The 12,443-nt window shown below is 38.6% G+C and overlaps 1 protein-coding gene across 1 annotated transcript in view; it reads right to left on the bottom strand.

The window, feature by feature from the left end:
* The window catches only part of Tapt1 (transmembrane anterior posterior transformation 1), a 46,520-nt gene that overhangs the window by 12,880 nt on the left and 21,197 nt on the right, over positions 1–12,443 (bottom strand). The window contains exons 5-10 of the mRNA XM_055624077.1: positions 5,878–6,040; positions 4,777–4,912; positions 3,964–4,061; positions 3,733–3,802; positions 1,484–1,564; positions 405–514 (exon numbers count right to left, since the gene is read on the bottom strand). Coding sequence (XP_055480052.1) covers positions 405–514; positions 1,484–1,564; positions 3,733–3,802; positions 3,964–4,061; positions 4,777–4,912; positions 5,878–6,040 — 658 coding nt within the window. The remainder of the gene's footprint in view (positions 1–404; positions 515–1,483; positions 1,565–3,732; positions 3,803–3,963; positions 4,062–4,776; positions 4,913–5,877; positions 6,041–12,443) is intronic.

Below are 12,443 nucleotides of genomic sequence, written 5' to 3' on the forward strand. Positions count from 1 at the left end.
AAAAAAAAAAAAAAAAAAAAAAAAAAAAAAAAAAAGATAAATCAACTTTCATTTTTCATTATTTATTTATTATTATTATTATTGGTTTTTCAAGACAGGGTTTCTCTTTGTAGCCTTGGCTGTCCTGCGCTTGGCTCGCTTAGACGAAGCTGGCCTCGAACTCACAGTGATATGCCTCCCTGAGTGCTGGGATTAAAGGAATGTGCCACATGCCTAGCTAAGCCAATTTTTAAATAGGAAATAGAGTACAAATTTATTAAGGTCTTGATAGCTCTATTTTTAAAATAGATCCAGTATGATTTTAATAACTCGTTTTTCATAAATACAATAAACCAAAGTCTATACACCTTTATGATATTAAGGAGTCAAGGAAACATTAAACAGAAATTTCTAGAAATACATACATCTGCAGTGATATCATTGAATTTGGTGATAAAAGCGTGCTTTACAATATCCACAGCAATTTCTGATGCAATCACCATACAGACATCAGGAAATAACACCCATAGATGATCTAGAATCATGGAAGAAAGAGATAATTAGACCTATTCATATAAACAGAATCTGTATTTCAAGCTCCCAGTTGTCTGGGACCTCCAACACTCCAGTATTTTCAATTCATAGCAGAGAAGTAGCATTCTATTAATCATACCCTTCACTGCCAGAGTCACGTTTTTACCAAGTTAAAGGATAATACTTATTCAGTAGTTTGCACTGTCCTAGTACTATGTCATTTGCAGGCCAGCGTCCATCAGAGCCCCTGCTACGAGAAGTCCACACATGGAGAGGTGGCTAGGGTAAGTGGTTCTTTAGAAAAGCCACAGCTGCCTCGGTCTGACAGTGAATACCTAGCAGATGTGCTGAAGCTCATTCCTCCTTGGTTACTATGACTTGAAGAACCGGAGGTTCTTATTTCACAGCCAAATACACATAACTTACAACAACTCAGCACGGACTACTGGAGGGCGGGACCTACCACATAGGCAACATAGGGCAGCTTTTCTGAGCCTGACAACTCTCCAAAGCTATGAGACACCTGGGGCTCTCCACTAAATACTGCCATCTCCTGCAGTGTCCTTATATAAATTTCCTAAGCATCTAAATGTTAGTATCCTCATCTAGAAAATAAGAATAGAAATATCTATAATTCATTACTATAAGATTTAACTGAGATGCTGGTATGTAACAATGTACTTCCCATACAAAAGAGTATTTTTGTCATTAATTGCCCAAGGCACAAAGGAAAAGAAATTAGCGGGGTGGGATTTTGTTTGTCTGTTTTAGTTTTATGAGACAGGTTTTTTTTCTGTGTCCCTGGTTGTCCTAGAACTCACTATATACAAGAGAATCGACCTACACAAAGAATCGACCCGCCTCTGTCTCCCAAGTGCTGGGATTAAAGACTTGTGCCACCACTCCCCAGTCTTGATTTGTCTTAAAGGCAAATTTACAGGATACCATGTTTGATTCAAGAGGGAGTTACCTGGATTCCAAGAAAACTGTTCCATGTTTCTTAAGCACACTATTAGCAAAAGCACATAATTTGTGAATCGTTCCTTAATATCTAAAAGAGAGAGTTGAATGGTAAGTGCTAAAATAGAGTAGAGAAATATTTAAAATAATAACATCTGTGAAAAAGTGTTTCTTTTTTTGTTGTTTTTGGAACCTATGGGGTTCCCTTTTAGATACTAAAATTCACAGTGCTCAGGTCTCTTATGTAAAATGTTACTACGTGTCTGTAAAGAACCTATCACCTTCTAGCATATGCTCTAACTCATCTCTAGTTTTGATACAACTTAAGAGCAATGAAAATAGTTGTTATGATACATTATGTAGGGAGCAATAACAAGAAACAATGTGCACATGTTCAATACACATTTCCTACAGCCATAACCATTCACAAACACAGAGGGCTCACATAGTATGTATGTATAGGTGTCTGTGTGTGCACATGCATGCACACACAAACATGAATGCAAGCCATTACTTCACTTTCCAACATATTTCTAGGATAGGAACTTGAAAAACTTAGAACTGTGTAACTTGGGTTATTAAAGTTCTCAACAGTCTTTGGGAACACATGACAACTGTTTTCATTTTATAGAAGAAAGATAGAATCAGAATAAAAATAATAAGATTGGGTAAAATAAATCTTATGCGCTTTCAGAAAATATCTAAACTGATAAGGAATGAGTATGTAATTTCTACTTAAGAGAATACTGACATTGCGATAGCATTGCTTGGTGGTATGTAGAGAATTTCTTGTGTGTGAGTATGTGGGATTAGGTTTCACAATGGTGTTTTCTCTAAGTTAATAACTAGCTGATGAATTGGAATGAATTTAATGAACATAAAGAACTAAACTCATGTCTAAGGCAGTTTATGTAATTCTTTTTTTTTTTTCAGCTGTTTTTTCTAGGAGTCCAAAATACCATGTAGTCAAGAAATAAGTACGTGTGATAGTAAGTGGGCGCCATCTCTGTGTCTGCACAAGCTGGGAGCTGTGGCTACAAAGTGTCACTCACATAGCACAGCTTCCACACGGCCTGACAGCACCCTGCACCTCAATTTCACCTCTGTCTTCTGTGGGACCATTTTCATTTCTTTAATTCCTGTTGTTGCTCTACAACATGACTGGACTTTCTTCCCATTGCAAATCCCCTCTAGTTGAGCTACCTTTCCTGTCTTTGCCTTCCCTAAATTCTTAAACTCTTCCAGTCAGTGCTGGCAACTTCCCTCCAAAGCCACCAAGCTTACCACTGTCTGAACTGTACTTTTTGTGGGCACAAATGCTGTGCTATCTGTGAAACCAAAGTATGAATTCTTACACAGCACCATGTGTAAGGAATATATCCAACCTGTTTCAAGGTGCAGAGCACAGATACCGCTCCTCTGAAATGCATCATTAAATTATATATCCTCAACTTTATTCTCTTAACATAAACACGATCTGCCTTTTTATTTTTTAGAAATATTTTCCCTTTATTTTAATATCATGTGTCTGAGTATTTTCCTGCATTGATGTCTATGTTCCACATCCCTGTGGTACCCACAGAGACTGGAAGGGACAGTGGATCTCCTGGGACTGGAGTTAACAGACACAGGTCCTCTTTTTTTAATTAAATTTTTATTTTTTATATTAATTACAGTTTATTCACTTTCTATCCCAGCTGTAGCCCCCTCCTTCATTCCCTCCCAATCCCACCCTCTCCCTCATCTCCTCCCATGCCCCTCTCCAATGATAGGGGAGATCCTCCTCCCCTTCCATCTGACTCTAGCCTATCAGGTCTCATCAGTACTGGCTGCACTGTAGCCTTTGTGGCCTGGCAGGGCTGCATCCCCATTGGGGGTGGGGAACTGGGAATTTTTTTTAAAATTCTGAATTCAATTTATATATTGTTCTTATGGTATTTTTGTGTGTGTCTCTAAAAATGTTCTCCTATGCAACTTGTGATACATTCTATGTTTTACTTAAAAATTTTTAAGATGTAGCACTTATGCTTATGGCAATAAACCATTTTGATTTAACATTTTTGGAGGATACATGTTACCACTACTAGGTGAAAAATACCTCACTAAATATTGATCTGTTTTAGAAAACACCACTTTTTAACCTTTGAAATTTTTGTTTTAAAATACTATTACTTTTATAAAATGTTATTCAACAACTGTTTATGGTAATGAATCACTTTCAATGACTATTAGAGCTACAAGCAGCATCTAACAACTTACCACTATTTGACATCTGAAAGAGATTGTTCTTTTCAAACTTCTTGAAAACACTTCCTTTAATTTCAACAAACTGAAATAGCAATAGAAACACCATCTTTGTCACTTTAACAGTTGTAAAAATCAAGTCTCTCCACAAAAAGCTTCTTAGACTAACAGGTAAGCAAGAATGTATTCTCATGCACTGTGATTGCCCTTCCTAAACTTCCGGTAAAAGCGCGACCTTGTACTTACATTATTAGACATCATGATGGTGAGCAGTGACTTGTTGTGAGAGTTAAAAGCTACATTGAGAGTCGTCGCTTGAACCATGATGAGAATAGCATGCAGAACTAACAGTAAGTCAAGGAAAACACCTGTTTCAGAAGTATTAACACATCATGAAAGTTTGAAAGTTAAAAATGGGGGAAATCAAATCTGACAAATATTTTGTTACACATTTCCTATATCTATCTGATATAAACTTAATAAGATATATGTACTCCACATGAAACAAGCAGAATCAGAGAGGAAGTCTGTACATCAGTTATTTAGAAATGTACCTCTGGCACAGTGCTAAGGAATTAGCTTTTGTCAGGCAGTGGTGGTGCACGCCTTTAACCCCAGCACTTGGGAGGCAGAGGCAGGCAGATCTGAGTTCAAGGCCATCCTGGTCCAGAGAGTGCATGCCAAGGCAGCCAGGACTACAAAGAGAAACCATGTCTCAAAACCAAACAAACAAACAAAAAAATCAAAACCACCACCAACAACAAATCAAATAAACAAAAACAGAAGTAGGCCCTCAAAGAGGTGTAAAATAAATGGAAGAAATTCTGGTAAATGATGAAAGAAGAGACTAAGACGTGCATTCTGCATTATGATGATTCAAAGTTTCAGAAGTGAACACAATGTAAGTTTGGGTTGGTTTTCTTTGGTTACTCAGGTGGTACGCCACATTAAAATTATCTTCATACACATATGCACCATTACATGCAGGGGCAGGTAAACAAATACAACACGGTAGAAACACACTGGTTGCTGTAATGGCTGCGAAGTCTAAAAGGATACAGACATAGAGAACAGCCATGAAGAAGTGAGGAATTACTCCAATGTGTGCTCTTTTTCTTTCTTTAGGCTCTGTGGCTGTCCAGTAGAGAGCATCTAAGATATCTTGCCCAAATGAGGAGAACAGACGATCGGCAACCTGCAGAGAGAAATAGTGGAAACCTGTTTTTGTATTGCTCATTTCAATATTTTACTAGTGATCAGGAGGAAGCCAACTGTCGAAGACCCGAGTTTTACAATTCTGGAAGGGAAGCTGAAGAAGAGCTATGGTCCTGCTTAATACTTCCTTGCACTTACTCCCTGGCTCATGCTGAAGCTGCAGTACATTCATGGAATCAGGATGGCCTCTACTGAGTTAGCCGTTTGCAAAAACAAAACAGAATAAAACAAACAAAAAATAAAACTGAGAGAAAATTGGGAAACTTGATGTAAAAGTTCAAAGCAGTTTCTATTTAGCATACCAAGCACACATAATTAACAGTTACTCAGAATCCTTAAAATTCTTGCAAAAAAAAAAAAAAAATCCCAAGAGAACAATGCATATATGGGTTTCCAATAAATCTGTTATTTGACAGTATATGTTTTCAGGATTGAGCAGTGGTAATCTTTCCTTTAATTTAGCGCTTCTCAGCGTTCCTAATGCTGAGACCTTTTAATACAGTTCCTCATGGTGTAGGGACTCCCTACCCATAAAATTATTTCTTTGCTAATTCATTACTATAATTTTGCCACTATTATAAATTGTAAAGTAAATATTTGATATGCAGGATATCTGATATGTGAGTCCTCTAGGGTCAGTTGACCTCCAAAGGGGTCATGAACTATTGACCGGTTCAGAACTATTGCCTTAATTGAAGGATATACCTGGCTTTGAGGAGCTGCTCCCATCAGGTATGACCTAGCACCAGTGACTCAGGTGCCACCTCAGTAAAAGCTCAGCCCTCAGGTACCACTAAATTAGAATCTGCACTGTACCAATATCTTCCAGAATGAAGCATCATTACAGCAGACACAGCCAATGCTCTTCTCTAACTCCCTCTGGGGTCCTGGCCAGTCTGCAGGCAGCAGCTTCAGAATGAGCATGTGGCGAGCAAGTGGCCTTACCTCTAGCATGTTGTAGATGATATAAAGCTTGATGACAGACTGCCCTCTTATCAGGTGGTACATCATGGAGTAGTCAACATAGTGCATCATGAAATAGCAGATTACCAAAATGACACCCTTCAAAATGTCACACACCTGTGCAGGCTGAAGCAAACGTCTGTCCCTGAAACATACAAGGAATGGAGACAGGAGATTTATTCTATTTGTTCTCAAAACAAATCATCTTTACTGGATACAAAATAGCATGCCAGGGTCATGATGAACATCAGGCTGATGTTTCAAAAACAAGGATGGTTACCAGAAGGAGCATGTAACCAGACCCTTTCTGCTGTCTACAGAATATAAAGATGATAGACTAGATACCTGTTGCTGCCTGTGCTTTAAAGCAGCAGCTTTCAGAAGGAGGCAAACCTCACTGTACTCAAGGTGGCTGCTTCAGACTGCCCATCCAGTGGGTGCTCTATCAATGCCATCTGCACCTCAACCACTGTATTTACCAACAGTCCCGCTGGTTACAGAGAGTCTAAGGCCAAGCTGGTATTACAGGTATGCCTAACTCCAGGATCACTTCAGAGTGGTTCAGAAAGACTCTCCCATCTTGACAGGGATGCAGTTTCCTTCATGAAAACATACTGTAAGCTTTCCAATCCATTACTGATAAATTTCTAGTCTTTTCCAACTACAAGCTAGTACAATGTCTCATAAGTAAAAATTATCTGTATTATAAAACCCTAAAATTCTAGGTACACAGCAGTTATATTCACTTAATATTTTGGTACAAATAGTCAATATGGCCTTTGTAGGGGTTGTGTCAATTTACACTTCTAGCAGCATATTGAAAAGCCTGTGGTCCACAAGCACCAAAACAACACAAGACCAACTTTGAATCTTTGCTAGATGCACTGTTGAGAAATAGAACCCAGTATAATTTCTTAGTTATCTCAGGAATAGAGCTGGCCCTAGGTAAAGATCAAACCCAGGGCCTTGCTAAAGCTAGCCAAGTGCGCTGCAATTGAACCATATCTCCTTTTAAAATAATCTTTTAAAAAATGTGAGACAAGTCTCATTAGTGCCCAAACAGGAAGGCCTTCAACCTGCAATCTTCTTGCTCTGGCTTCCCCAATAGGCCTGTGCTACTAGGTCCAGCTCTGAATGACTTTAATATATTTAAGATTAATTTAAATTGCCAATGAATCCTTTCTCCTGATTTTCTTTTCTTTTTTTCTTGTTTTTTTTTTTTTAACTTTTTGAGGGGGATTAGTTATAGGATAACTCTTTTATTATAGAAGCTAGTTCTTTATAACATGACTTGAATTTTTCAGAATTAAAAAAATAAGCTGATTTTCTGAGCTCAGGGGACCCTGCAGAGACCGATCCACTAATGGAAGAGAACTATGCATGGAGAAGACCTAGAACCCCTGCTCAGATGTGGCCGACTGGCAGCTCAGTCTCCATGTGGATTTCTAAGTGAGGGTAGCAGGGGCTGCCTCTATCATGAACTCAGTTGACTGCTCTCTGATCACTCACTCCTGATGATGCAGCCTTGCCAGACCATGGAGGAAAATGATCCAACCAGTCCTGATGAGACTTAACAAGCTATGAGCAGATGGCAATAGTGGAGAACTCCTCGTTTCAGTGGACTTGGGGAAGAGGATGAGGGGAAGAGGGAGGCAGGGTAGGGCTGGGATTGTTGAGGGAGGGGGCCTCAACTGGGATATATAATGAATAAATTGTGAAGAAAAAAATAAGTTGATTTTTCCATTTGAGACTAGAGCATAAAAACTAGGTCTAAGTTAAGGAAGGAAACAATAAGATGGAGAAAACAAACAGAAAAGAAGAAATTTAGAATTCCGTTTTACTGGCCATAACATTTTCATGACAAGAACAAATACATTTGAGTCTACTGCAGGCTTATTCCTCTGGATCAATGTTAGGCATCTCTTTTGGCAGCTTTTTACCCATAGCACTTTCAACTGTAAAGAGCTGTGGCCTCTTCATCTTTACCAGCAGTGCCTACTCCAGGCTGGGTATAGGCTTAACTCATTTGCTCCTGGCCCCCCCAGTCTCTGAGCCACACACCTACCTCTTGGGAGTTTCTTGGCTATCTATTCTGTTCAGTTCCTTCTCAGGCTGCATGCATGAGCAGGGCTTTTGCAACATAATGTGTAAGTCTTTTAAACTGTTCCTGTAACTAGGCTGTGGTACCAGCTCTGAAAGCACCTGTCACAGAACTGCATTCTTGGTTTCCACAGGTTACCAGTAAGTCTGGAGAGCTATTTGGATACCATATGGGATACTGCAGGTATGAAAAGAGACACACTCAGGAAGGGTTAATGGAAAACCATTCTAGTGAGCCTGGACAGGCCTGGCTTTGTTGGTCCTCCACCAGATGTGCAATCCTGGCTGATTTTTCTTTGTGGCTCAGGTTAGAGCTTTGGGCAGAAGTGCACCCAGCACACCACTTCCATCCTGACTTTCCTTTCTCCAGTGCTGATCCCCTCCCCCTCACAACAACTATGGCCCATTTTTGTGGAAAGCAGGTACATCTCATCTTCCGCTTCCCACATACCCAGCTAAGAGCACACTTCTCTGCCAAGGGCCAAATGATGATTCAGGGGATTTTGTGGCCCGCTCCACACAAAGCTGGGACTGGGAGCGATGGTTCTGGTGAAGAAAAAATATTTCTAACAAGTATCTAGAAGAGATGTGCTGAATGGTCCTGCATTCCTGGGCCATGAATGGGTGCTGGCCCACTGACGGCCATGGAATATGTTGAGCAGCATCAATGTAGGCATGGCTCTTTATAACCATTGACTTCCAAGACTTAAATAAACATCCAAACTGCGAGGAATCAGTAACTCATATTTATAGTTTATCATTTAGAAAAAAAAAATTATTATGTGAAGAAACAAACCCCCTTCTTGTATTTGAAGAATACAAACCTGTGTGTTGTATTATTTCTACAATACACAGTAGAAAAAAACAGGAAAGAAAATACATGTGCTGGTTCCTCAGCTATCTATCTGTCACTGCCTTAACATCCTAACTACCTGCTACAGTGATTACAGGTTTTCAAAGTGAGGGACTACTGTCAAATACAACATAAAAGTTGCTTTATAACCCCTATAAGCAAGGATCTTTCCACATGTGCCCATTAATTAAAAAAAAAAGTAGCAAAAACAAAATAACGAAAACCCTTCTCAAGACAGTACCATCTTACAAGATAGCTGTATGCATCACAGCTTCTCTAAGATCTAACCTCACAAATGACTTTATCTAATTAAGACAACATGAACCAATCACAGCATTTGTTCCTTCTCTGCCAGGATATTTTTAGATGACTATCAGTAAGCATTATAAGCTCCACAAGAAGCTTATCTATAGTGCTGCCAATCAACCTAGAATGGGTACCTACATAATCTTTCAGGCTGAAGTCCTAGTTACAATGGCTATTAAAAAGTAGTTATGAGCTGTTATGGGCAGTTCCTTTAGCAAAAGCTGGAAATCTCAAGAGCATATTAGACAAAGTAAAAAAACAAAACAAAACAAAACAAAAAAACAACAACAACAAACCAAACAAAAAGCCCATTCATCTAATTTAGTTTAGACTAATGGTTTAATTACATGCCATGGCAAGACAAGATTAAATAAGATATTCAATAGAATTTACAATAAAAATAAAATATTTAACACAATTTAAAAGATATTCGAGTTAAAACACCAACACATACAAAAAGATTCCTTTTATCTCTAAATTTTACCTTTTAATCCCTACAAATACTTCCACTATACTTTCGTAGCTATTACAAATGACTATTTCATGTTATACGTTTTACTATTATACATCTCCAAGCTGTTTAAGGTGCTCATAGGTTTATGGGAGTAGAATTATGCAACAGAGAAAGATGCTCACTGGGAGGCGCCCCAACCCTTGCTACTCTACTGTTGAAGTGAAACCAGTACTAGTCAAGATCAAGAAGGAAGCAACAACAACAAAGGTAAGTGGAACCCTCCTGGCAGTTCATTTCAAGCCTTGGACAGGCCAGGGGTTACTAACATGACTCATCTCACTGTGAATCAGGCATAAGTGAGGGGTGGAGAGGGCACATACTACTAAAGTTTTAAAAATATGTATTTCACGTGGCTCACATTTTTAAGAGAAGTCCCTTTATATCTCACAGTAAACTGCAATAAGATCATGATGCTTCTGAATAGTTTTCAAGTTTTGCTGACACACAGTAAAAAAAAAAAAAATACTTAACATTTTATACTCAATGGCTAACATCTTTTCTTGTGTTTGGAATAACACTAAATCAAAGGTGCTTCTAGGAACAAGGGAGATGGGCTGATCCCTAGGGTAAGGACTGAACTGTTTGCTGCCAGAGACTCACACAAGTCATTAGAGATTCTCAGGTGATTTTCATGGGTGACAGTATGGTGAAACACTGGGATAAATGTGAGCAAGGCTTAAGACCAAGTGAGGATTGTACTGAAGGATGGGAACCACATTTTCCACAGTGCATTTGCATCTTCAAATGGTTATGCGGTTTATGCTGGAGTTTTTGCTTTTGTGCTGAGGTCAATTTGGCCAAGAGTATAAAAGGAAAATCAGGGTTTACTCACCACAAGGAGTCCCTGTGCCACCACACTCCATCCTATAAAGGAAGTGAAAGTGCTCCTCCCTTCGCTCTGATTTACAAGAGAGAAAGAAAGAAAGAAGGCTGTAATGTTGCTACGCTACTTAGAGCGTCATGGTGGGGACATGGAACGACAACACCTGATGCTGTGAAGGCTTTCTACTAAAAGTATGCTGCTCTCCACTGGTGTACACACTATCAGCCCTGGTAAGAGGGAATAAAGGACACACCTGCTTCCCCAACAAAGATACTAAGAGCTCTCCCTACATGCTCTTGTGGTGGCATTAGTTACTGAGGCCAGAATCAAAGGCTTTATTTTGTGTGAAAAAAGATAAGCCTATTTAGACTGTATAAAGTTAATTTGAGCACAGTTATATTTAAAGAGGTAAGGTACATGGAAGAAACCCATCAGGTTAAGAAACTCAAGAATTTGAAATGCATTAGTTCTTTTGGGAGGTAAGAACTTTCCTACGATGTCAACTCTCAAACGAGATACTCTCCTTTCCAAAAACAAGAAAAAAAAAAAAAAAGAGATGTCAATGAAGTCTTCAATAGGAGTTATGTCTAAGACCATGACAAGGGATCAGAAGAACATTTGCTTGCCTGAATTTTATTAACTCTAATATTAAAAGAAAAACACCCAGCATTATTCCAAATTCTCAACTTTCTTAGCATCGGAGAATGCTCAGCAGTGCTTTCTTTACTAAGAGCTGTCAGTTCTTGTTCTAGATTTACCATTTTCCTCTGTAATCTCAATGTGTAACTTAAGTGTGAGAAAATTCTAAAGCATAAAATAATGGAAATTTCAGAAAGAGACAATATTGACACTGATACTACTTAAATTAACCATATACTTGGATTTTTAAATATATATATATATATATATATATATATATATATATATATATATATATATATATATATACTGCAGATTAATTTGGAAGGATATTTGATATCTATCAAGCCTAGATAACTCATATAATGAATCACAACCTAATTCTGTTTCTATGTCTTCAATTACTGAAAACATCATCCCAATTTTCTCTTAAATGAAGCTATCTTACCCTATTGAGTAAGAACCTACTTTCTATGACCCTAGATGGATGCCTGCTTGCCTTCCTGTCTTCTTGTCTGCCTGTTTTCCTTTCTTCCTCATTAAACACTGGGCAGAAGGGGCTAAGACTGCTAATTCATCAGAAACACAGTCGACCAAGTCTTTCTGTGATCAATGAGAAGTGGTATACACTTTCTACAGGAGCAGGGCAGCATCCTTTACAAATAGTGCACTCCACCATCGACTCACAGTAACATTCTGCCAGTATCTCCAAAGGAAAACAATTTTAAGCTGTTTAAAAGTTGGCAAAATGGTCTGATACCTGGGGAGTCAGGATGAGGACTGAGTTACTGACTAGGCTACAAAACTGTCCTGGTTATCATCCTTTGTTAAAGTCAGCGTCTCAGCAAACCCCAAACCTCAAACCAAAGCTGAAAACATATCAAGATAGCAGAAGATCTAGGAATAAGTTCAACGCCGAAACTCTGGTTTGCTTTAAAAAGCCTCAGAGATGCTATACCCAAGAGAACTCCAGACAGAGAAGAAAGCATTCACTCAGGGATGACAAAAGGTAATGGTGTCTGTCCTGTTACTACTGGTTCTCTTGCAGGCAGTTACTGTCTCCATGTCAGGATCTAATTAACAGTTTTCTTCTCTTTTTAGGAAAGAAAAATAACAAAGAGACTAGGAAGATAATTTTTTTTTGACAAAAGATTAAAACAGAGGAGATGAAAATTGTAACGGCTGGGAAAAGCATACAATCAACTTCTTTGCAGGTTTCAAGTCAGACTGAAGGAAAGAGCACTTTTTGCTTGCTGAAAAAGATGTAATGTAAAGCAGCTATAGGCAAACAAATGAAATCATCTTTAAAAGAA

Source organism: Psammomys obesus, unplaced genomic scaffold, assembly GCF_907164565.1.
Source record: "Psammomys obesus unplaced genomic scaffold, mPsaObe1.curated_primary_1811, whole genome shotgun sequence".
In the NCBI taxonomy this organism is placed as follows: Eukaryota; Metazoa; Chordata; class Mammalia; order Rodentia; family Muridae; genus Psammomys; species Psammomys obesus.